The sequence below is a fragment of the Chelon labrosus genome (assembly GCF_963514085.1).
Source record: "Chelon labrosus genome assembly, chromosome: 16".
In the NCBI taxonomy this organism is placed as follows: domain Eukaryota; kingdom Metazoa; phylum Chordata; class Actinopteri; order Mugiliformes; family Mugilidae; genus Chelon; species Chelon labrosus.
This window is the reverse complement of record NC_140349.1, coordinates 5,617,928-5,642,036: the sequence shown is the minus strand read 5'-3', so window position 1 is coordinate 5,642,036 and position 24,109 is coordinate 5,617,928. Positions and strand designations below refer to the sequence as shown.

General features: G+C 41.0%; 3 protein-coding genes across 3 annotated transcripts; all 3 read right to left on the bottom strand.

The window, feature by feature from the left end:
* Positions 1–2,191: 2,191 nt before the first annotated feature.
* Positions 2,192–9,175, bottom strand: srsf10b (serine and arginine rich splicing factor 10b). The gene is given in 7 exon segments (XM_084563133.1): positions 2,192–3,340; positions 3,422–3,475; positions 3,570–3,741; positions 4,628–4,734; positions 5,240–5,313; positions 5,316–5,542; positions 9,037–9,175. Coding segments are annotated over 6 exon segments (729 nt in total). The 5' UTR covers positions 5,415–5,542; positions 9,037–9,175; the 3' UTR covers positions 2,192–3,117.
* Positions 9,176–9,369: 194 nt separating this feature from the next.
* fabp10b (fatty acid binding protein 10b, liver basic) lies at positions 9,370–10,396 on the bottom strand. The gene is made up of 4 exons (XM_084563134.1): positions 10,215–10,396; positions 9,956–10,128; positions 9,596–9,685; positions 9,370–9,478 (listed from the first exon to the last, which is right to left on the bottom strand). The coding sequence occupies exons 1-4, from the start codon at positions 10,279–10,281 to the stop codon at positions 9,428–9,430; spliced, it is 381 nt and encodes a 126-aa protein (XP_084419260.1). The 5' UTR covers positions 10,282–10,396; the 3' UTR covers positions 9,370–9,427.
* A 163-nt stretch (positions 10,397–10,559) lies between these two features.
* slc9a1b (solute carrier family 9 member A1b) lies at positions 10,560–23,048 on the bottom strand. Its single transcript, XM_084563005.1, has 12 exons — positions 21,706–23,048; positions 17,800–18,260; positions 17,418–17,668; positions 16,627–16,844; positions 15,833–16,029; positions 15,504–15,593; positions 15,339–15,409; positions 15,075–15,248; positions 14,609–14,723; positions 14,413–14,511; positions 13,744–13,816; positions 10,560–12,724 (listed from the first exon to the last, which is right to left on the bottom strand). The coding sequence occupies exons 1-12, from the start codon at positions 21,998–22,000 to the stop codon at positions 12,480–12,482; spliced, it is 2,289 nt and encodes a 762-aa protein (XP_084419131.1). The 5' UTR covers positions 22,001–23,048; the 3' UTR covers positions 10,560–12,479.
* Between the last annotated feature and the right edge of the window lie 1,061 nt (positions 23,049–24,109).

Below are 24,109 nucleotides of genomic sequence, written 5' to 3'. Positions count from 1 at the left end.
GGAATAATTTGACTTTACCATTCATGATACAGTAAAACACTGTCAGCTTACATTTAGCTGATTTTTACTCTTTACACAAGCATGCTTTTCTGTATTATTTATCTAATCTAAGGTCTGAGCAACATTTCATCCATGCAAAGGCTGATTCAGTTACATAACCAGCTCACAGAGTAACAAACGCTGATTTAAAATACTCATGTACGAGTTAAACAGCATTAAATTGTGAACATTAATGTGTTTTTCATAGTAAAACTCCTTCAGATGAACTGGTAGAATCATTACAGGGCACCAACCGTGTTAAACAGAAATCAATAACCGTTACTCTTCAGCACAGAGCTCATAAATATGTTTTAAAATGAGTTAACTCACCTTCCATCTTAGATATGAAATGTAAAAGTAAAGGCCAGCTGAAGGTGGTGACTGCCGCCCTAAAGGCACATCCTTTATCTGCTTTACCCTCTTCTACAAATATTCTCTCTCTCGGCCTCGACTGACAGAAATGATCCGTGCCGGCTGCGGCGGATCACGACTTATAGCCTGCGATAAGGCCGGAAAGAGATCGATGCCGTGGCAGAGCTCTGCTGCCATTTACCTCGCAGCACTGTGAATGTTTGTCGCCTATTCGTGGCTCAACCCAGAGGACCCTGAACTCGTTTGATCCTCTGAAGCGGGACAGAACTGGTGCACTGGGTTGGCCTCGTCGGTGGGAATCCGACCCCAGAGAAGGGTCTCGAACGGAGATCATAATCTACACTCTGATCTGATCAGACTGGCTGAAGGGCTGCAAGGTTATAACACTGACATATCACCTCCAGGTGAATCTCTTGTCTTGTTGTAAAGTGAATATTTTGTATTTTATCTGACAAAAAAGGGGTTTCAGGTCTAATCAACAGTCCAAGCCCCTCCAAAAATATATTTAGTTTACTACAATATTAGACAGAAAAGCAGTTGTTCTGAACTCCATGATAACCTGACTTCTTCTTGCAGCAACACACCTGAAAGTAAAGAGTTCAGGTTCTCGGTGAGGTCGGACGTTTAGTGTAAGGACACATCAGGGCTTGTTTCCAGGCTAAGATGTAATTTTTGAGGCACAATCCACAATCAGGAGACAGGAAATGAAAGATGTATAAAGATATACATACACCGGTCAGATACAACACTAAATCCATCTGACTGATATTGTGTAGGTCTCCCCTGTGACTCTAATACATGTCGGACACATCAGGGAATGGACATGAGCGTTCAGAGGGCGAGAGGCGTCTATGGATCAGGTTTGTTCCAAAAATGTCCTTCAGATATCCGATTAGTTGAGGAGTTTTGAGACCGGGTCAACATCTTAAGCTATGTTTTTTTGTAATTTTGTTAGTTTTTATGGTGTTTTAGTCCTGCTGCCGTCAGAAACGGTCATATTTATATGTTGGGAGTACGCGAACGTAGTACATGTCTAAGTAACGTTCACATAAATGCCAGGATGAAAAGTGTCCCCACACTGTAACGAGATGATTAATGTTATTCACTTCACCTTTCAGCGGTTTTATTGATGTGGCTGATCAGTGTAGATTTAAGTATACAACAGGAGTCATGTTTATGTTTGAAACAAAGCCTTTAAGCTTCACGCTCGTTCCCCTCCTTAAAGCAGCAAAGCCTCACATTAGAGACGCCGAGATAAAATAAGATTATATCAGATAAGACGAGTGTTTTTGGTATTTTTCCACATCTAAAAAAACAAATTAAAAAGGATTTGTTAGAATAAACTAAAGATTATGAGATCTTTATCATGTTACAGAGTGTTCCTGCATGCTGCGCTTCTTTAGAGTTATTAATGCATCAGAGACACAGAACAACACCACGAATAACAACAGAAACCAGAAACCGGTTCTTCCTCTGCTCTCTGAATGTGTGATAAGCCTCCGTGCTTGTTTGACGTATTTTCCCCAGCGATCAATGGGACATGTCCGATTTCATACATGGATGCTTCTTTGCATCTAATTTCAGTTGTTCCTCGCAGCTACTGTTCCATTAAAAGGAAATCAATGGACCCGGCTGCACTAACAGACTGTCCCGGTCTGTTTTCCGCTCTGGGTCCACGTATTGAGCATCAGGGTCTCCCAAGAAGAAGAAGAAAGAATCTAAATGATGGTTAAACCTACTTTGAGGCGTTTAATCACAAACTGAGACCACACACACACAGTTTACTTCTGAATGTTAACCATTTATTACTCAAAATAACAGTTTTCTTCCTACTAAAGATAGAAGATAAGGAGGGTAAAACATGCAGTGACGCCAAGTCGCAAACACCGAAGGGAAGCGCCAGTCCCTCCTCTCAGAACAGATGTTTGGAGAAATGTTAAATGTCTTTTTGAGAAGTCTCACAGAAAATCACCACAGAAATAAAAACAAAATGAGCGCACACATATTAACCGCCTGTTTAACTCAAACATTTTAACACTTTTAACGGACCACAGCATCACTCGTGAGCACCTGAGCACCCGCGGTCATGTACTCGACAGAACTGCTCACCACGTGCACTCGTCTTGTCCTCCAGGAAGCCGCCGGCTCAAATATAAAACTCAAAATTCATCGCTACGCGACGATTCAGTGTGAAGGATTATTGACCTCAAGCTAACTGCTCCTTCCAGAGAAATGAATGGACACTTGTTGAAAAGCAGCAGTGAGAAATGGTCAGCAGTAAAGCAGGACAGTACATGATCTGACGGATTCTTTCTTAAAATACTGAACGTGTGTTTTCCTTTTGTAAAAATGGGTGCATAGGGTTTAGAAAACAAAGTTATCAGTAACGCCGTATAAAAAAGACAATATATTTCTTCCTGACAGGCCACGACTGAACACAAAAAACGCCGTCTTTGTTCCTAACGGGAAACATTACCAAAACAATTTTCTTTTTTTAATATATAAAACCAAGCCAAGGACCAGCATCGTTCTCAAAACGGAGTCGCAAAAAACAAGCTTTCTACAAATGGTTCAGCGGACGTTACATTCATATCAAACAAACAAATCTTTTCTTGACAAATGAACAGCTCCGGTCCATCTGACATTACCAGGGTTAGAGATGGGGAGGTGGGAGGTGGGGGGGGGGGGGGGGGGGCAGGGTCTGGTTTAGCGTCCTCCTGACTTGTGCCCGGCCCAGGAGCGAGAACGTGAACGAGACCGTGATCTGGACACGGACCGGGACCTGGAGCGGGAGGGGGAGTGCACCCGCCTCACTTCTTCTTCGGTGTAGTGGGAAGTCGACGGTGGGTTGAGGGCCTCGCGGGGAGACGCAGATCTGGAACACGACCTCGATCTTCCTCTGGACTCTCTCCGAGGCCTCTGCTTATATCTGAGGAGAGACGAATCAAACAATTCAATCACTCTGTTACGTAGCGTCAAAGAAATTAAATAAACTGCATTAGAAAGCTACCTTTCGTCCTCACGGCTCCTGCTTCTTCCTCTTCCGTACACCCGGCCCCGAGACCTTGAGGAAGACGTTAAACCATTATTCTTCCTTTTTCGACAAAGAAGACAAAAAGTGCTGAAGAGTTAAGCTGAAAGAGGAAAATATAACTCACTCTCGAGGACTCTCCGACCGTCTGCGGCGTCGGTCGCAAGACGGGCTGCGTGATCTGTATCGGTCGTAGCTGCGGCTGCGCGAACGCCTGCGTCGGCCGTCTCGATCGTAGTCGTCGTATCGAGAGGATCTGCTGGGAGAACGCCTCTCCTTCGCCTTCATCTGGTTCGGTGCTTATGTGACGAAACGGTGACGAGTTAAAAAAAAAAAGAAGAAAAAAGAAGCACTAAATAATCCTAAAAGGCCGACAGGATTCAGCTTTCTACAACGCTGCTGTTCCGTCCACGCCTGAGTCTGTGACGTCACTGCATGTAATTCATTTGTGAAATGTTTTGTTCAGTTTCTAATCACAACAGCAACATGTCTCCACAGAACAGAAACACTGAGATCAACCTCTTATCATGCATCCTGAACATCCTGTTCATTTCCTGAACTGATTCGATTCCAGATCAACGTCAGTTCATTTAAACACGTAGTTAATTTCTGAACCAATTTTACTTAAAACTCATCTCGTCATTAGTCCCAGAGATTCGTGGCGTTTCCACATTATCCGACCTATATTTTCACATCTTTCATTTGTCTTTACTTTCGTGCAGCTCTTCTCTGTCGTCACGCTTGTTAAATCCAATCAGCGTTCAGGACTGATGGTGCTCTCAAGAGTTGCAGCTTCTGTCATGTTTTCGATCTCAATATCTGAGCACAATTTCTAACGAGAGGATGCAGGAAATGGCGTATATTTTCCAAATCAATCAGAGGATTTTGCGAATCAATATTGAATTTTTCAAATCAAGATTGGATAGAATCAGATAATCAGATTTTATTAAACCCAGCCCTACATATTGTACCAGTTAGGGCTGAGCCAATGGTCGTATCTCGATATTTTTCCGTTGAAAGGAGATGTACGATATAGATCTTCTTATTTTTAAGTAAAAGCCACAAATGTCAATTTATACAGACAATGGCTATAAAAATACATTTCTGGCACACGTTAAATAAAAATGCTTTTTGAATAAAATAAAAACAAAAATGCTAGAATATTAATTTAAGCCAGACACTTACTCTTTCTGTCGCCCTGGGCAAACTGGATTTCAATCTGCCGGCCACAAACCCACTTCCTGTCCAGGCTGTGCAGAGCGTCTTCTGCGTCGCGCACATCCTCAAACATACTGGGTGGTTAAGGGTTTTTTTTTTTTTGTTTGCTCTCGTTTTGTGGTTCAGGCCACACAGATTCAAATAAATGTTGTTGTTCTCTCCCAACGAGTGAAGCAAGCAAAGGAAACTTCCTCCACGTAGAGAAACAAGACGTGTTTTATCTTGATTTTACATAAGGAGAGTTTCATTTAGTTAAATTTGTGAGGCCTGGTTTATAAAAAGGTAAATCATGAATGTTACTGTAAACATTACTGTTAGACAAGTGAGGAAACAACACTTTTGTAGAGATAAAAGATGAAGCAAGCTTTTCAAACACATCAACTAACTGTCTTGAGATCAGGACAACGAATATATATATATATATAAATATATAAATATAAATATATAAACAAATCAAACACATGATTACTTGATTAAAATTGCTTTCGATCAAAATCAAAATGTCACAGGAAGATTTTGGTGTCATGTCAAATTTGTGGATTTGTCTTGTGAGGATACAAAATAATTCAGACTTGTTACCTTTGCCCATGCTTGACTTTGAACTTCATCTTGATCTTTACACTCTTTAATCGACTCCCAGAGAGACTTGGGTTTCCTGCTTGCTTGCTTGCTTTTTCGTCTTAAACCTCTTTTTCTTTTCCCCATTCTTTGCCGCCATTTCCAAGCCTTGTCTCCGTGCCCTTTTCCTCTTCATGCTTTACTTTCTCTTTTCAACCTTTTCCCTCCCTCTGATCCTGAAGGTCACTTTGTCTTTACAGCTACTCTACACGGGTCTTTGTAACTCTTTGTGGCCGGTTCCACAACTGGATGCTTTTACATTTTCTGAAGCAATAACAGAGAAATATGTGTGTTAGATATTCAATCAAATCAAAAAAATAATAATAAAAAAAAGAACACATCACAAAATCATGTCTTCTCTGCTGAAAGGAAATTAAAAAATTGTCTGTTAGCGGGAACACACAGCTCAAGCTCATTTGGGAAAGGATATTGAATGTATGCAAATCCTCTTGGCTGACGTGTATGGAAGTCAAGTGGGATGTAGACATCTACTACCGGCCCATAGCGGCCAAACTCACGCCGCAAATCCTCAGGCCTGAACATCGCAAATACAAGTATAACTCAACTGACCATCACGGGAAACTCTACCCATATCAGCAACTAATAATAATAATAATAATAATAATAATAATTAGGGTTGCAAAGGGGTGGAAAAATTTCTGGTAAATTTCCAGAAACTTTCCATGGGAAGTTAAACTGGGGAATTTTGGAAATATTCCAAATTAGAAACTTTCCATGGGAATTATGGGAATTATTGGGAATTTATGGGAATTTATGGGAATTATGGGATGAGAATTGATGTATAAATTCTTGTATGGTTACAGAAAACCGTCTTGCAGGAGTCAGAAGAAACAGCATCAAATTTGAGGTAGCTACCACCATAATTAGCTAGCCTCTTAAATGGTCAATGAAATGAAAAATAGCTTTCATTTAGCACCTAACTTACCAGATAGTTAGCTACTGTATTAATACATTTTTATTTAATATTTGCAAGTTAAACATTAATAACGTTATAGATCAAATATATTTACCCCATGATATTATCAAAACTTACTTGACTTTATATAGTCCGCGGGCTCAAATGTGTGGCTTCAATAGTCTTGTGCTTTGAGCTCAAAAGTGTGGCCTCCAGGCTTCAAGAAATCACCTGTGCATGTGATGGAGGAATGCACAGTGCATGTAGGGGGCGTGGCCTCAATAGTGTGCTGTGTGCATGTGATTGAGGAGTGTACTTGCATTAAATCTGGTTGTTTTAGCCAAGACTATGCTACAATATATTCCCCCCAACTATATTTAAGTTCCCTGTTAAGGGCCAACCTTCAATTTTGTAAATTTCTTATTTATTCCTGTTTATTCCCATATATTCCCGTTAATTCCCATATATTCCCGTTAATTCCCGTTAATTCCCATATATTCCCGTTAATTCCCATGGAAAGTTTCCAACTTTGAAAATTCCCGGAATTTTGCAACCCTAATAATAATAATAACAGCCGGGAGAGCAGCTGCTGAGGAAGCTAAAGGGACAGTTAACCCCAAAATACACTCATCTGCCACTTCATCAGGCACATTAGACGAAGCTAAAACGTCCCAATATAACAGTCCTACTCCAAATCTTGAAGGTTATTATATTCAGCATTTATTTAAAATAACACAGAGCTGTTGATTCACCTGTGTTTTCAGTTTGTGGTTTGTAGTACGACTGAATTGTGTCTACATAAACTGAACATTAGACTTCTTGGAGCAGGGCTGTCGTATTACAACGGGTCTGTATTCACTAGTGTACCTAATGTATTGGCGAGCGAGTGCAGATTTTAATCTCTTACCTGCACTGCGCTGTGCTTCGTCTGCCTGCTAAACCAAATAGCGCTGCAGAGTGTGAAGAGCCTACTTTGATGTCACCGGTCTCCCTGTTAATTTTAGAAGACGCAACGTGACTTGTGGTTCCTTTATAGCTTGCACCTGCAGGAGTGCGCTCTTATATCTGCACGCGGAGATTCTCTGTTGTTGGGATTGATCCAAAAATAAACGCTAAAAGAAAAGCAACTGGACTCGTTTGAGTTTTCTAAAAAAGAAGTGTCATCTTCAAGTAGCTTCTTCAGTTCTGAATGACTCGTTTAGGAGTTTAGGTTTTTATTAAAGGGCATCTGCTGCCGGTGCACATTTGAAACTCACATGATTGGGGTCTGACGACAACAAACTCAAACAGTTCAGTCTCAGAAACTTAGCAGAAGTATTTCAACCTGTCGGCCATGAATATAAAGCTCAAACACGGGAGATCTCCTCGCTTCCGTGTTAATTAAAAAGTCGTTTAAGGAACGTTTTTGAAATGCAAACAAGCAGCCTCTCACACTTTACAACTCTATCGTATATATTTAGGTCAACTGTCCCTTAAAAAATATATGAACACTTTCTGGCAACATGCAGTTCAACTAAAACGCACTGTAAACACGTCAGGTGTTCCATCCAGGTTATATTTATGTGTAACACGAACAACCTTTCAGCAAATTAAAACACATAATAGATGAAGTAAAAACTTTCAAGAATAAGAATGAGCACCACATCGTGGAGAAGAAAACTAAAGACGGTTAAATTAAAACCAATCAAGTAGTTTGTTTTGAGAGAAGGCGTCTTTGTCCTTTGCTGGGAACACTGCGGCCGTCTTCTGGCGAAAAGCAGGAGACAACTGATGCTGCTCTTTGATTCGCCACAGTAAAAACAACACTGGTCTTCATGAGCTCAAGATGTTAAATACTTGATAAATATTAACTTTTTTTACGTCACAATATCTTTGGAGTCAGTTCAAGTTCAAGGACTCGTCAAGAAGATGTTCATATTTAGTGTGCGTCCATCGATTTAAAGGTGACGGTACACTTTTATTAAATCAGTTTACTTTACTTTTACATAAGGACTCTAGTTAAGTTCACACACCATCTCTTTTATTTCTACCCCCATTTCAAAAGAAGATATTGTACTTCTTATTGACTTAATTTTATATGACGTACTCGACTCTAAAACACAATCACGCAATATTGATTGAATAAATCTATTCTTCCCTATGAGTAAATGTGCATGATCCTTTTATCAAATTAAATGTTAAAGTACACATTAATTCCTCAATAAGTAAAATTTATTGACATAATTTTATCCATATTTTCAAATTGAGAGTGTTCATTGATGCTCATACTTTTATTCCACCACGCTGACTCAACCTATGCAGCATCTAGAAACAAAAACTGTTCAGTAACGGAACAAAAACAAGCATTAAAATATTAATAAGGGTTTGCTGAAAAAAAAAAAACGTTATCTAGAATTGTTAAAATGCCGTTTAACAAATCTAATTTCTAACTATTTAATCCAGTTCTCCACATTAAGACGTTTTCTTCCCTGCATATCACCAAAGCTCTGCAGAAACATTGTTTATTAGCCGACCTTAGCTAGCCATGTTAGCCTAATTGAAAACATGGAAACGTGCGCGGCAACAACAAACAGGAGCGTTAGGGTAGTTAAGACTTGTTCCACGCAGATATAAGTCCAACCAAACCACGTTATGATACAAGTTATATGTTTGTTTATTTATATTAATGAAACGCTGGGTTACTGGTAAATAATCCCCACATTTAGCGCGTCTGCACGCTTCTTTAACGTAACTTGAGGCTCCTCCGAGGAGGACGCTACCGTTAGCTGTTAAGCTAGCTCAGCTAACTGCCGTTAATATCAGTTAGTTGGTTAATAACCGGAGGTTCTGGTTGAGGACTCACCTGGACTCATCGGAGATGTTCCTAACAAACAAAGACGTGTTTGGAGGCCTCATGTATCTGGCCGTAAAGTTACACACACTCAGCAGAGAGAAATGTCTGGGAAAGGAAAACCCAGAAGAAAAAAAATAAAATGTGAACGCATGCGCAGTAACAAGGCGCCTTCTGGTTCTTCTTCGCTTACATAAAAAGAGTGTAGTAAAACCCCACAGCGCCCCCGACAATACTAAACACCTCATCACCTGAAATAAAACAAATACACGTTGTTCATTTGATTAAATATTTTTATTTTAATTTTATTTTGTCTTTATTCATCGTTGTATTGTTTAAAGAAGGCCGCTAGCTTAAAGCTGAGCATGGCTGTTAGAGGTAGTGATGAGCTGCCAGGTGCTGATCAGACTCGCTTACTTTTGCAGATGGCTGTTACAGAGCCGGCAGTGATGGTCTGGAAAAAAATGAAGAAGCAGACACAGAAAAAAGAACATGTTGATTCATATATAAAAAAAAATCCCCTGATTCCCTAATTTTCCCAGAAGTTTTAAAAAGAATTCAAGTGGCTCACCTCAATCAATTCGTCCCCCTGGATCTCTCGGACAGAAGTAAATTTGTCAGATGCAGCAATCAGCTTCCCATTTTCCTCTCGGACAGTGCACTGCATGGATAAGAACAAAAGTGTGAAAAAATATTTATACAGTGGATTAACTATCTTAATTTATCCCATACAATTATTTCTTTGGTTATTGCGTCTCCAAGAATCAGATTATTTTAGTTTTAAATACACAGTGTTCCTTGTATTGCTATTTACAACATGAGCTTTACTTTGAAATTCACAAAACTCAAGTCAAAATGTAACGAACACAAAAACTGGATTTCAAATAAATGTTTCTTTCATCATCAACACAAAAAAATTCTCTCGAGGTACCTTAAACTTCCTGCCATCCACACCAGTAATTTCAGTCTCCTTTCCAATGCTGAATGAGTGGACCCTATTGCAGACAGGAGTCTTCAATGTGAAGGTGAATTCTGTGCCGTTCTGCTCAATCACCATCACCGGTTTAACTTCCTTACGCATTTTGACGACCATTGCAGGCGCATCTTGAAGGTATTGAGCAAAAAAGGTAATTAGTATTATGCATGCATGCATAGACAAATAACTTATTTCGTTTTTTAAATATTCTTACCAACTGCTTTGAGAAACTCGTCGAGGTTTTCCTCAGAATACACTTTCCAGGTGCCGTTGAAGTCCATGTCTGCTGCTCGTGTTGTGTGATGAGGATGTGTTGTCAGAGCTGTTTTACATAGTCCTGGTTGGCATGTTGGGGACTTCAAACTCCCTGTTATTTATTTTTTTTTACTGGAGTTTCCATAGTGATTCACGAGGGGGCTGAGCTTTCCGTTACTCCTCATTCACAGCTTGTGTATCGTCTTTGAAATCTGACCTGACACCACAGATAATTAGAATTGGGTTTAGTCTTACACATGATGTATGCTTCCCTTATGTGTTCTCAAAACTCAAAACAAATTCAACAATTATAAACCTTTATTTCAGACAGGAATTAAAGCTTTCCTTCATTTTACAAGAACTTAGAAACATCTACATGTTTTTTTCAGTTTTTGCAAAATATAAAAATATCACAACAGGTAAACACAGAAAAAGCAAAAACATTTTAAGGCAAACGTGCAGGCAGCATAATTTCAGGCAGTGCTGTGATGTGCAGACATGGAAAGGCAGTTCAGTCTCGACAAGTTCAACACATGGATCTCACTTCAGCTTACTAATCAGACACGTAATAAACTGATCACTTTGGAGCACATTTTTGACACAAACACATATTTTCTATCAACAGCAGGCGTCTGTTGAGCCACGCTGCGGTCCCTGAGAAAACACCGATCAGTCATGCAGCGGTGTTTGGGAGGATAAACACAGTGCTAAGCTTGTTCACAGAACTAGGTCAGACAATATTTTATTTTATATTTCTTTTAAATTTTTTATTCTAGTTCAACATCTTTGAATCACCAGATTTGAGTTTTCTATTCCAGCTGGACACTAATGTATTTTTTATTTAAATACATATACTTTAAAGTCCAACCACTGTTGGTCCAATTTCATTACTTTTTTTCAGTAATGAAATTGTCTTTTTGTTTTAGCATAAAAGAAAAATAATTTCTTTACACGATTTTGACCAGATTACTTGACTCTTACATGTAAACTAAATTCTACAGGCACAATAGCATCTCTGTGACAATGTAGTCAGCTAAATGCTAACACTGTCATGGTAACATACACGAACAATGCTAACATGCTAATGTATCTGGGCGTCTGAACCGAGCAAGATGTGAACTGATTTTTTTTATTTTTTTACATCTGAACTAAATTCTACAGCTAAGCTACAGGCTTTGTGTGACGCTGTACTTAGCTAAATGCTAACATCGTCACTGAGACATACAAAAGCAATGCAAACATGCTAATGTTTACCCTGTTCACCATCTTAGTTTGACATGTTAGCATGCTAACGTTCAGCAGAGGCGGATGAAAATGTTTTTAGTTTTGCTAGCAGTTAGGCAAACTGATATTTTCACAAAATCATGGCAGTCATTACAGTTTGTGCTGAAGGGAACGTGAATGTCTGAACTGACCAAAATATGAAAAGATTAACCTTTTTTAACCCAGCTAGCAGCTTGTGGGTTTTGTACTTGGCTAAATGCTACAATGAAAAAGCTAACATGCTGATGTGTTGCAGGTACTATCCCGTAATCTTAGTTTAGCATTTTAGCATGCTAACATTTGATGAAAAAAAAAAAAAAAATGCTGAGAATATTTTTAGCTTGACCAAATGTCAAGATCATCTATCTAAAGGTTTTAGAGATATTTTACAAAAAATAAGAATGTCAGCCTCATTTGGCTCCTAGGATTCATCCTCTGGGCACCATGAGTGTCTGATTATGGCAATCCATCAAACTGATGGACAGAGCTACACAGCTGACATGGCCAAAAGCTAGTATTTCTGCACTCTTCTTGCAATTAATGTATCATCATACATATATTCCGCAATATCTGCAACAAACCTCAAACAAATATGTCTTCCATATTGTTCCCTATTCTGTGCTTTGAAATGCAAACTCCACCTATCTGGTGATTCAAGTCTGTTAAAACAAGTGCTCTGTCTCTGTTTGCATGTTAAGACACTTAATGCGGACACTTCAGGCTACAATATAAATAGCGAATGTCCTGCGGTGCACGCTTTGGCAATACTGCATGTTACATGATAAAAATATTATGAAAAAAAATACATATCCAAAATACTGTAAAAAAACAACAACTCATATCAGAAAAAAACAATAATTTAAATGATGAATATTAAGCTTTGCTTCAGCTCCATTCATGGATCACATATAGAGATCAGAAGATGGAGAGCTCAGTTTTCAAGTACTGTAAACGTCCTAAATCATGACTGGAAGGGGCTGTCCTCCCCCTCCTCCTCCTCCTTGTTGGGACCGGGGTCACTAAGGCAGCGTGATAGCTTCAGTTGCTCCTCCCGGTCGTCTTGCACTTTGGACCGTGGTGTGCTCCTCTGATTGGTCCTCTGGGACGACTCGTTTAGGTGGCCGATGGCATCAGGGGGGCTGGGTTGTGGCTCCTCAGCCCGGCCCCGGGGGCTCTCGGTGTCATCGTATGTGTAAACTTGGTGCTCTGAAGAACCCACAACAATGCAGAGACACATTAATGATTCAGCACCGTCTACGCGCAGCCTGTGCTATAGGTTCACTATAGGTTTACAATGTATATTTTATGTTGAGGCTACACCTGCTTGAGTGTACAAATACACACGTTTGCCAAAACATTAGGGTACTCTAGTCAAATGAATGCATTCTACAGTCATGCACAAAAACTCATTACTGTAATAATTAGTTGATGTTTAAACAGCGTCAGGAAGGTGGTAGTTTGTGGTGCTGTTAAACTGGAGTAAATAAAAAGTGTTTCTCTTATTTAGCTTAGCCTACTGATCACAATGGTGTTGCCAGAATAATTGGAACATATGTCAGTGAAACACAATACGATTCAATAGTACTAGAAACCACAAATGAAAAATCAACCGCTGTCACCTTCATATAGATTGAGTGTAGGACTCTGATAATACTCTTGTTTTCACAAGTGTACCTAATGAACTGGCACGCGAGTGTAATTCTAACAGTATATGTATTATACATCTTCTATACAGCTTTTAAGCAGATTTTACACTACCGTGACATACTAATAGATATTTTCAAAGCATGTCCCTTATCTCTTTTGGGTTATTTACTTTGACTGATCTCTTACAGTTTTAGTAATTTTTTAAAATATGTGTACGTACAACGTTGGGCTGGGAGGAAACAGCTTGTAATGTTTGAAAGTGATACGGTTTCAGCGCCTGCCTTCTACCCGAAAACATTTTAATATCTGCAGCATTAGAGCCCGAGAGAATATTAATCAAGGCACACTGAGATGTGAACACTGTACAGCTCCATCATGTGGACAAAGTTGTAATGCGACACACGTGTTAGATTGATGTATTTTTGTCAAATTAATAAATAATATACAACCGTAATTTTAGTTTTGTCGTTATTGCATCATGTACATTGTGCATTTATACTCTCCCCCCAAAAATACAAGGAGTATTTCTAATCTTTTCACCTTCTTTACCTCCATACTGTACCATACGTTTAACTGACCTGATTCAAAACAGACTTTTCTCACGGGCGGCGTCTCCTGGCGGTTCGCGGGGACTGTGAGGTAGTGACTCATCTGTCCGGTGAGAAGAACCAGAGGGTCAGGAAGGGATTAACTTCACACGATCACAGTTTTGAATATTAAAGACACACATCACTAAGCAAAAGCTCATCTGCTTAAGGGCATTCTCCCCCTGCTACTTAGACTTTGTCTCCACTACTCTGTCTCTACCTTCCTTCATCGTCTGGAAATCAGCTCCATTGGAAATAGTTAGCATGCAACACAATATTGTAGATATTGTAATATTTCTTCCATCTTTTTTAATGGCACTGGACAATCTCTTGATCAAGTCTTTTCACCTCTTGATCTCGATTTGTTGTTTCTGTGTTCACCCGGCTCGTGTCATTTGCATATGGGTGAAATGCAAATACGAAGGTCTAAAACTTTGTGTGAAAGTGTACAGAGAAAACCGAGGAGAAAGAATCCGTTCTTCACTTCTAGTGCCTAAAAACATTTGCACAGATCTGTAAAATCAGCCTCTTGATGAGTTTCACCGTGACTGATTGAACAGTTTAAAGTCCATTTAGCCGAATCAAGGCTCAAAGCATGAACTAGCATCAGAAGAGAAGAGAGAGAATTTAGGTTATGTTTCTAGAAATATTTCCACTCACCCTCCTCTCCATCTCCACCCTCTGCTTCCTGAAGCGAATTTCGCTCATGTTGTCCTCAAACGGGTCGATCAGGAGGTCGTGTCTGCTGTACGAGCGAAGCTGAGGAGCAAAAACACAAGAATGAGAGCGTCCGCAAAACGTCACCCCGATAACGTGTGCTGGGAATAAACATGAAACAGCGTCAGGTCTTCCTCACCCTCTGCCGGGTCTTCTGCAGGTTGGCTCGAAGGATCTTCCTGATCTCCTGCTCCCGACTCTTTGAGATGCTCGGCATCGCTCGTCGACTGGACGGTCCTTTTGGCTGAATGTTCCTGTGGGGGAAACACCGAACAAATAATTTAAACGTAAATGTACGCTTCCAACATGCTCTGACACCACATAGGTCGAATCAGCCAAGGAGAAGGGGGCACGGTTTGAGCTGCTGGGCCTGACCCAACTCCACCCAAGAGATCATCTCCCAAATCAACCCCATCCAAGAGTACAGCTCCGTAAGTATTGTGCTGGTCATCAAAGGGATTTTAACACCCAGTCCTATTAAGCATTCAAAGTAATTAACCCTCTTGTGCACAAATGAGCTGCCTTATTTGAAAATTGTTTTCATTTTAGAGGAAAGAGAGACGTTGAGTGTCTGAAGATATCTACAGGAGGTAATTCCTACTTACTGCATGGAGACGGACGACACAACCGTAGGTAACTTGGCGGCGCTACCGCTCTCCACCAGCATCATGGCCTGTTTCATCTCCAACTTGTTGTAGAAGGAGATGAGCTGAGGCTCGGTGGAGCGGTCGCCTGCGATCAGCAACTTCTTCACGTAGGTCTTGTTGAAGCGATTCAGCCTGAGAGCAGCGGAAAAAGATCACCCATTAGATGTTTTAAACTAAAATGCCGAACTACAAAGATGGAGGAAACATATTTATTAACCATACTTGTCCTTCCAGTGGTGATGCCCGTAGTGACCACAGATGTCTTCAATTCCCGTCAGAAGATGATCCAGGAACTGAAGGCAAATGAAATGAGATCAACATTTTACTTTGCTCCTCTCACACCGAGGGCTCGTGTCAGCAACAGGAAGAATTACCTCGACATCTCACCTGAGTGTGAATCTCCTCGTTAATTGATGGTTTGCTTTCTTTCTTCTTCTTCACGGCCAGGAGCTCCACCAGAGGCCTGATGGTCATTCCCTGGAGACAGAGGCAGACATCAGATCCTTTAAGTTATTTCTCAAAGACAAGCAAATAATCCCACAGATTAAAAATAACTCGTAAATTGTTGCAACTCCACCCTCTCCTCACCACTAGAGGCCAGTAGAGATCATGCATTACAGGAGTGGAAGCCCTAAGGTGACCATCTCTTGTATAAATTGTCATAAAAACTAATTTTAATCAATTAAGCTTTGATTTTTAGTGGCGAACGTTCCCACCTGAACGAAGACGGTGAAGAAGATGACGGTGATGATGGCGGTGAGGAACATGTTCTTCATCTTACTGTTGGTCAGCAGGAAGCCAAGGGAGAAGGCGATGGCCCCTCGCAGGCCACCGTAGGCCACGATGAACTGGTCTTTCTTGGTCAGCTTCACAATTCGAAATTTATTGATGATGAACGTGAGACCGATCACTCCTGAAACACAAGAAAATATTAATATTTAACTTATGGGGTCAAAGTTAAGTTAACACCATAAATAAATAATTCTACACCACAGGAATATGTCAGTTTTGATTCACAAAAAGTAGAAAAACTATTTTGAAACCAAACTGCTCACAGGCTAGTTCCAGCTAACTCCGGCTAGCGAGATACATCCAGCTAAACTTCAAATTTAAACACTTTTTCCTGTTTCATAGAATTTAAAAAAACGTTTTTGGTTGTATCAACATGTTATTGAGTTTATTAACCCACGTAAATTAATTTAAAACAAAACCCTGAATGTGAAAAAAAGAAGACCTAACAATATTGGTCCTGCTAAAAGCTAACTAGGTAAACGTTAGCCTAGCTGCCTGGCTTAGCAGAGTGGCTGCTCCCTCTAGTGGATTTAATGGGATAATTTGTGGTTTAAATGCTTCTAAAATCACACATTTTAATGTACTTACAGTATTCATGATAAATTTATTAAACTAGCAACTGGTACAAATCTCTTCCACCAATTATATATTATCCAGTCTTACAGCATTATATTTTTAGATCACTGTGGTGCTAGTAGGACAAGAAACATGTACTGACCCAGAACTCTGGACACCAGACAAAGGACCACCGTGACGATGACGAAAGTCCAGTTCCAGTCGTGCGGGCCCGCCACCGTGGAAACTCCGAGGAAGATGAAGATGAGCGTCTCGCTGACGCTGCTCCACATCTTCAGGAAGTACTTGATGGTGGTGTAGGACTTGTGGGAGATGTTGGCCTCTACATACGGCCGCATAACGACGCCACATGCGATCAGACTGTTTGGGACGGGACAGGGACAAAGAAAGACTGAACTTTACAACACAAGTGGTGTTTGTAAAAATGCTGAGAGAGTTCACAGCTCGATGAGGTATATTTATAGTGGTGCGTTCATCAACCAGAGTAGTGACCGGTTATTGGAGACGTCCTACAAGGTCCTACCAATCGCCAAAACTTTTGACTGGACTGCATGTGCACATTTTATAATCAGGTTTCAGTTTAAGGCTGATTTTGTGGAACATATAGTGTTAAATCTAATCTGTGAATTAATATTTATTCCTGTCAACTTTGTCCAGGACAAGGTTTGGACTCTGAGAGGGTTTCAGGGTTAAATCCACACAATTTAAATAAAGACGGACGATGCAACACCATTTCCTCCCACGTCATTTGTACCCATCAAAATTTAAAAAAAGTGCAGCTTACAGTTTTCTAGCTGTCAAGCCACATATGACTTTTGAAAGAAATTTGCAAAGAAAATAAAATTTGACTTTTAACAAACGCTTTCTCAAAATTAAATCTACAAAACAGCAAAATGTGCGAAACCTGATTCTATTCTTTTTACAGACACTTACGACATGATCCCTGACAGATGGAAGACCTCGGCGGAGAGGTAAGCCATGTAGCTGTAGAGGAAGACAAAGAGGGGCTCGATGACGCGAGTGTGCGACGTGAAGCGGGACGTGAAGGCTCCCAGGATGCCGTAGACGACCCCCACCATGACGCCTCCCAGTGACACCACGAAGAAACAGACCACGCCGAGGAGGGCGTCGCCGACAGTCACAGTCCCTGCGTGGGAAAACTCCTTAAACAGGTGATACAGGACCTGCACAGAGAAACGTCTGGTTTTCATTTGTACTAATGCATCCTGCAGCATTTTACAGGTGGGTCAACAGAAGATCAGTTTACTTTTGGTTTTGCACTGCTGCCTGCACAAAACAAAGACATCACGCTCACCACAGTGACGGCATCGTTGAGCAGCGACTCCCCAAACACAAGGATGTGCAGCAGCTCGTTGATGTGGATCTCCTCGAACACGGCCAGGACGGCAACGGGGTCCACGGCGGAGATGATGGTGCCGAACAGGAGGCAGGAGAGCAGGTCCACGCCGCCCAGCTGGGTCGCCTCAATCTGACAGACGCCGTACATCAGCCCTCCGATGAAGAAGGTGTTCCACAGCGTGCCCACCACCGCGAACACCAGGATGGTGCCCATGTTCTCCGTGAAGGGCCGGATGGGCAGGAAGTAGCCGGCATCGAGGATGATGGGAGGCAGCAGGTAGAGGAAGAAGAGATTGGAGTCGAACAAGGGGGCCTTCTCTCCCACGGCCTTGATGATGCCACCCAGCAGCAGGCCCACGACGATCAGCAGACAACTCTCTGGGACAATGCTGGACACTCTGGGGATAATGTGAAAACCTGCAGAGACAAATAAGCGACAGGTGAGATACTATGGTGAGCCTCTGCAGCTGAAAAGTGGCTGACTAAGGCCTCTTTAACAAAGCCCTTCATTCTCATCTTCTCAGGTGTGGCTGGTTAAGCACCTGAACGGCCACTGATAAGCCAGAGAGCTGGAACAGTGAGCGGGTTTACCAGATCAGTCAATTAAACTAAATATTACTCAAATTTTTAGTCAGCGTGATGTGATTCTCTTTTTTTTCTCTCTTGTTGTAAACTGAAAACCTTTTAGCTGTGGTTGTTGAACTCTGATGGACATTTCCTGACATTTTATTATAAATAAGCCAATAAGCTGTTGGACAGAAACAAGAAGAAGTTCCAAAAATGTGATGATTTCAGCCCTTTTTATTTGCCTTTGCCGGTTTATGCACATTCAACACGTACCAAGGAACCTTTTGCAAGTACTAGTTTCTCGTGGGGCCGGTCTGAGTGGGAACTACATCCGGTTAAAGGGGAACCACCGTTTTTTTACAACCTAGACCTTATTTCTGGCATAAAATCCGATCGTTTACTCAGCCATGTAACTTTGGTGACATTTGGAGTCGTTCGGACGATATTTAGATCAGCGTATATCCATATAGTGGGAGTGGATGGGGCACCGAAACGCAGCCTCTAAATAACGCATTATCTTCCGCGAAACTCGTTAATTTTACCAATATTTTGTTATGATACGCTAGTGCTGTTCCCTGTTGAGTCCGGAGTTACGTTTCGGTGCCCCAATCACTCCCACTATATGGATATACGCTGATCTAAATATCGTCCGAACGACTCCAAATGTCACCAAAGTTATATGGGTGAGTAAACGATCAGATTTTATGGCAGAAATAAGGTCCAGGTTGTAAAAAAACAGTAGTTCCCCTTTAATGGAAGTTAAGGAATAGGATGTTAATTTGTAAATTAACGTTTTAAAGTTTAGAAGTTTTAAGCGAAAAGCTTGAGCTCTGTCTCAAATTGGATTATAACAGCTGGTGTTATAGTGTGTAATTTGAATTTGTAATGTATTTGTATGTATTGATTTTGTAATATCGATAAATGTTTTACCATTTTTACCATTCATGCCTGTTAAAATTATATCTATACTATGTAAGGGGTTAAATAAGTTAGATTTGTCAACTCAGTTTTAAAGGAAATTCTAAACCTCAAACTTTGGTTTGGTCTTACAAGAACAGGATGTACAGACGGAAATTATAATGTTTGCAGCAATGACTGTTGCCTAATTCATAAAAACACTGATTCTAATAGATACTGACAAGGCGACAAATCATCTAAATAACATGCTGCGTCCAAAGTCTTAATTTTCACACTGTTTGTCTCTCAGCTGAGTCTGACACTCAGTTCCTCCGTCATGTGACCCCGGGCCTCTGCGAGGAGCGTTCCTCTGCAGCCGGCCTCCTCTCTCCTCCGTGACTCTGCACACTGGGAGCTTTGTTATCGAGCAGTGCATTAGGACAGGAAGTCGGACCGGCCCTCGGAGACAACAGCTGGACGGACAGATAAGATTCCAGAGAGCTTCGCTGTGTTTGCACGCTGGGCCAGTGGATGAAACCACAGGAGAGACGTCTGCAGCCGTCACCGTTCGCACTCCCAACACTGGTGGACAGTTCAACCGCAACCAAACGCATTATGCAGCTTTGTATCTCGCAGGAAAATAAAGCTCGACGGAGAAAAATTAACTGGAGTTTTGTAAATGTACTTCCAATTAATTGAATGCACAAAGATTTAAAAGCCCGAGGGCCTGCGTCATCTTCAATAAGCACACACTTCTAACTGCTGTAGTATAAATGAGCAAATATAATGTCAGAGAAAGTAAATAAACATATTGCTAAGTCACGGTGCAAACAAACAGGTCATTATAGAGGGAATCATTTCTAAATCACTTAATCCTAAACCTAACGTTCCTAATGCTAAAGTTTGGTTGGTGTTTTGTGGCACATATACGTAAAATAACTAAAGGAGATCACCAATTATCACTAACAAAGGCTTACAAATAAAAGAAAATAATAAAAGAAAATGAATAAAATACAACTTTGTTTCCCAGTAGGGTAAAAAAATAACTGGTGCCGTTCAATTCCTCGTCGATCCACAACAACTCTGACGCTAAAAATACTCCACGTACACCAGTATCCAAAAGAAGAGGAGGAGGAGAAGTCAATGTCAGAGCTAAATGTCAGGTCACTGCAACAGATTAATTATAATTACGAATCTCCGGAGAGCTGGGAGTCTAAACTCCACCACCAGGGTCGTCCTAAAATAACCAGAGCAGCCGGTGGAAACTCTCTCAAGCACGCAACAGTGTTCCCCTCGCTCTCATGTCTCAGCTCCAACGCACAGAAAAGTAATCATGTTTGAGGGATGTCTGACAGAAGAGGTTAATAAATAATCTAAATAATCTCTTGAGGGCCTCTGGAGCAAAGATTTGTTGCTGGGTGCCAACAAGAAAAGTCATGAAAACAGATACTCCAATTTCTGCTGAGACTTTAATCCGACATTGACTGAGGTGTTCTACTCTTTACTACTAAAAATACTCAAACACAACAGAAAAATTATTGTACATTTAAAGGATTTAAGAGGAAGGGGCCGTTAGAGCTGATATTCTACTTCAGTGGTGCAAATAAGACGATCTGGAGGAGCCTGAAGGTCTGGGGCTCATGTATAATTAATAATTTTACCTAAAATCTGACTGAAGCAATTAATAAATGATGTGAGCAGTTGATAAATAGCTATGTGATTTGACCATAAGCTGCCAGACAGATAACTTTAGTACCAAGCTGAAGGCAATTTCTGAATTTCTGTAAAACATTTTTCAGAGGTAGAGATGTTGAGACTCTAATACGACCTCGCTGAAGGTTTTCTGTGTGTTATCACTTGAAACTCTGATGTAAACTGAAACAACAAAACAAAAAGAAGAACTAGCTGCTATTTTATTACAGTGGTGCAATCCCAGCGCTTTGGAGGACCCTGAAGGTCTCGGGTCCCGGTGTCGTGGATACCTTTACTTGAAATTTGACTTTTTGGTACCACATTTTCTTTTTTTTTTGTATGGTATTGGAGCTGCTGCACAATAAGAGGATGTGGAGCGGAGGCGGCAACAAGTCAGCTGACACTTTAATGGAAACTTGCCAAAGTGTTTATTCCTAAAAACTCCATAGTGGTGCAAATAAGGTGCACTGGAGGCCCCTGAAGGACCCAGACCCCTGCTCAGGTGGTAATCCAACATTGGTTCTGTTTCTTTATTGCAATTTAAACTAGTTTCATATTTAAATAAACTTATTTGTTGGAAACTTTTCGAAACAGAAACAAGAGGTTATGAGGTGGCCTCTCCCAGGTTGGATGATGGCTGATGGCTGATGTCAGATGAGGGCGTTATTGACCAGTTTGGTTCTTCACAGATTGAATTGGCACTCACCAAGTTTCATGAGGAGGGCCAGGAGGATCCACAGAGAGATCTCGAAGGGCTTCCTGACGTGGTCGTAGTTGAAGGAGAGGACGGGGAAAGCCTTCTTCTTGTGAGAAGATGAGTTATTCTGGTGATGGGGGTCCTCCTGCGTCGATCGGGCTGGACCTCCCCGCGTCTCGTTGCTCTCCGAGTCAACAACATCACGACTCGCGGCGGCAACAGGCACGAAAACGAGCAAGAAAACGCACAGTAAGCCCGTCAGACGTGGACCGGATCTCCTCCGGGCGGGACGGAGAACAGCCATTTTTTTTCGTTTGTTTGACAGAGGGCTTCAGCTGCTCGACTCTACACCAGATGAAGATGAAGATAAGGATAAGACGGGAAGCCAGCGTGGTGAGTGCACGGGACTTTTACGCACGGACTCTCTCCGCGCACGTTAAAATTGCGCATAGCTGGAAAACACGCGGTGGTCTCTGCTGCGGAAAAACGAGCCCCTCTCTGCGGCAAACATCACGACTCTGTCTGGTTTCATAGCATGGTGGGGACTGGTCGGCTGTTTCCTCCCCAAACGAACCAACTTCACATCCATCAGACAGAAATCTTTATTACTTTCTTCTTCTTCGGCAGCGGCAGCCCGAGGTCAAGAGACATCTGCTGGAGTGGAGGACCAAACAGACCCCTCTCCCTCCAGGCAATAATATTTAGAAAGGAAAAACTGCACCTTTCACTCCTTATTTTACATAAAAATACAAATGATCTGCAAAGAAGAATGTATGAGAGACAGGAAATAAAATAAGGTGGGAAGATAGCATCCACACCTTCATGTTCAAGTCTGCACACAGAACATTTTAAGGCATTATTTTGGGAAATATGATAAATGACCAGGTGTTAATATCAAAGAGATTATTTCCTCTTAGTTATAAACTAATGCTGTGGGACAGTCTTGTGTGAGACGAGGCGAAACAGTCAGTCAGTCTGTATTCCCCCTACAGATGATAAAGGACGTGACATGGGCGTCCCATTCCTGCCACAAGGCCTCACGGTAAAATCCCTTCCCCTGTCGCACTTTCATTCACATGAATCACTCCATACAGACTGTGCAGTCGTCCGGCAGCAGGCGTTTCCCACGGAAACATTTCCACGTGGGTGACGCCTGAGAACCAGAGGCTGCTTTGAAAACATCGGCGAGTCTGGAAAATATGAATGTACTTATTTTTGTTGGCTTGTTTTAGTATATCTTGTTCCAATGTGAAATAAAAGATAATATTTAACAAATTGAAGAGTCCCATGTCCCATAAATACTTAGAAATATGAGGCTCACATAACTAGAGTCTACTATTGACATAATTTTAAACCAAACTGACTCTTCATTGGGCTTCTGATTGGTCTGCTGACCACTAATCAGAGGGCTCCTACCTTTTGTTAAGTCTGACTTCCTGTGTTAGACAAACTATTAGCCTGGGAGCCAGACCAGCTTAACCCTACTCACAGTTTTTTAGTGGTGGAAAGTTGGTCTGGAGTCTCTCCAACGAGAACTGATTAGGAGGAGTAACAGAGGAGTTAACACCAACGCAGTCAGGTGCAGGTGTATTTTTCTCTCCGTAGAGGTTAAAACAAGCCCCATAATGAAATTTAAATGTTGTGTAACCTTAAAAACCTTAAAAATCTGAAACTCGTAAGTGTAATTCTTCGAAAAATGTGGCAGCAGTGGAGGAAATATATGAATAAAAGTGAAAAAACAATCCCCACTGTGGAATAAATTAAAGTATTATCTTATAGAAACTAAAAACTGGTGAAAAGACAAGGAATTTTTCCAGGTTTTTAATCTCGATCTCGATCAAATTTAAAACCCGTTTCACACCTCTGAATAGTTTCAATTAATCACAACAAGGATTTTATTTTCATGTTGGCAAACAGATGTGACAGTGTATTACACAAAACGAAACCTCATAGACAATGACTAATTGAACTGAAATCCTTAATTACAAAGACAGAAATATTTAAAACAATTAAGCAAGAGTGTTCATTCCTGTGGACTGATATAATTAGTAATAAGTCTAGGCGTTAATCTCAGAGTTAAATATGTTTCATGGTTAAAAACATATCTTTTTTAGTTATTATGCGTCCAACCTATCAACAGTAATACAGGAAGTCAGGGCTTAACGGAGAGGAAGGAGCCCTCTGATTGGTCTGCTGACTGACCAATGAGAGGGCCAACAAAGAGTCAATAGGAGGAAGTTGTTGGATGATGATGGATGAAATGTCTTCAAGAAGACTCTGTCCAGTTGTCTTTGTTGTTTTAGACCTCGATGACTGAGAATCTTCTGATTTACAATCCAACGCTAAGATGCTAAAGTACAGGAAGCTACAACAAGTGACTGAAGTAGTTTGAAGGCAAGGTGTGTGTTTGAGA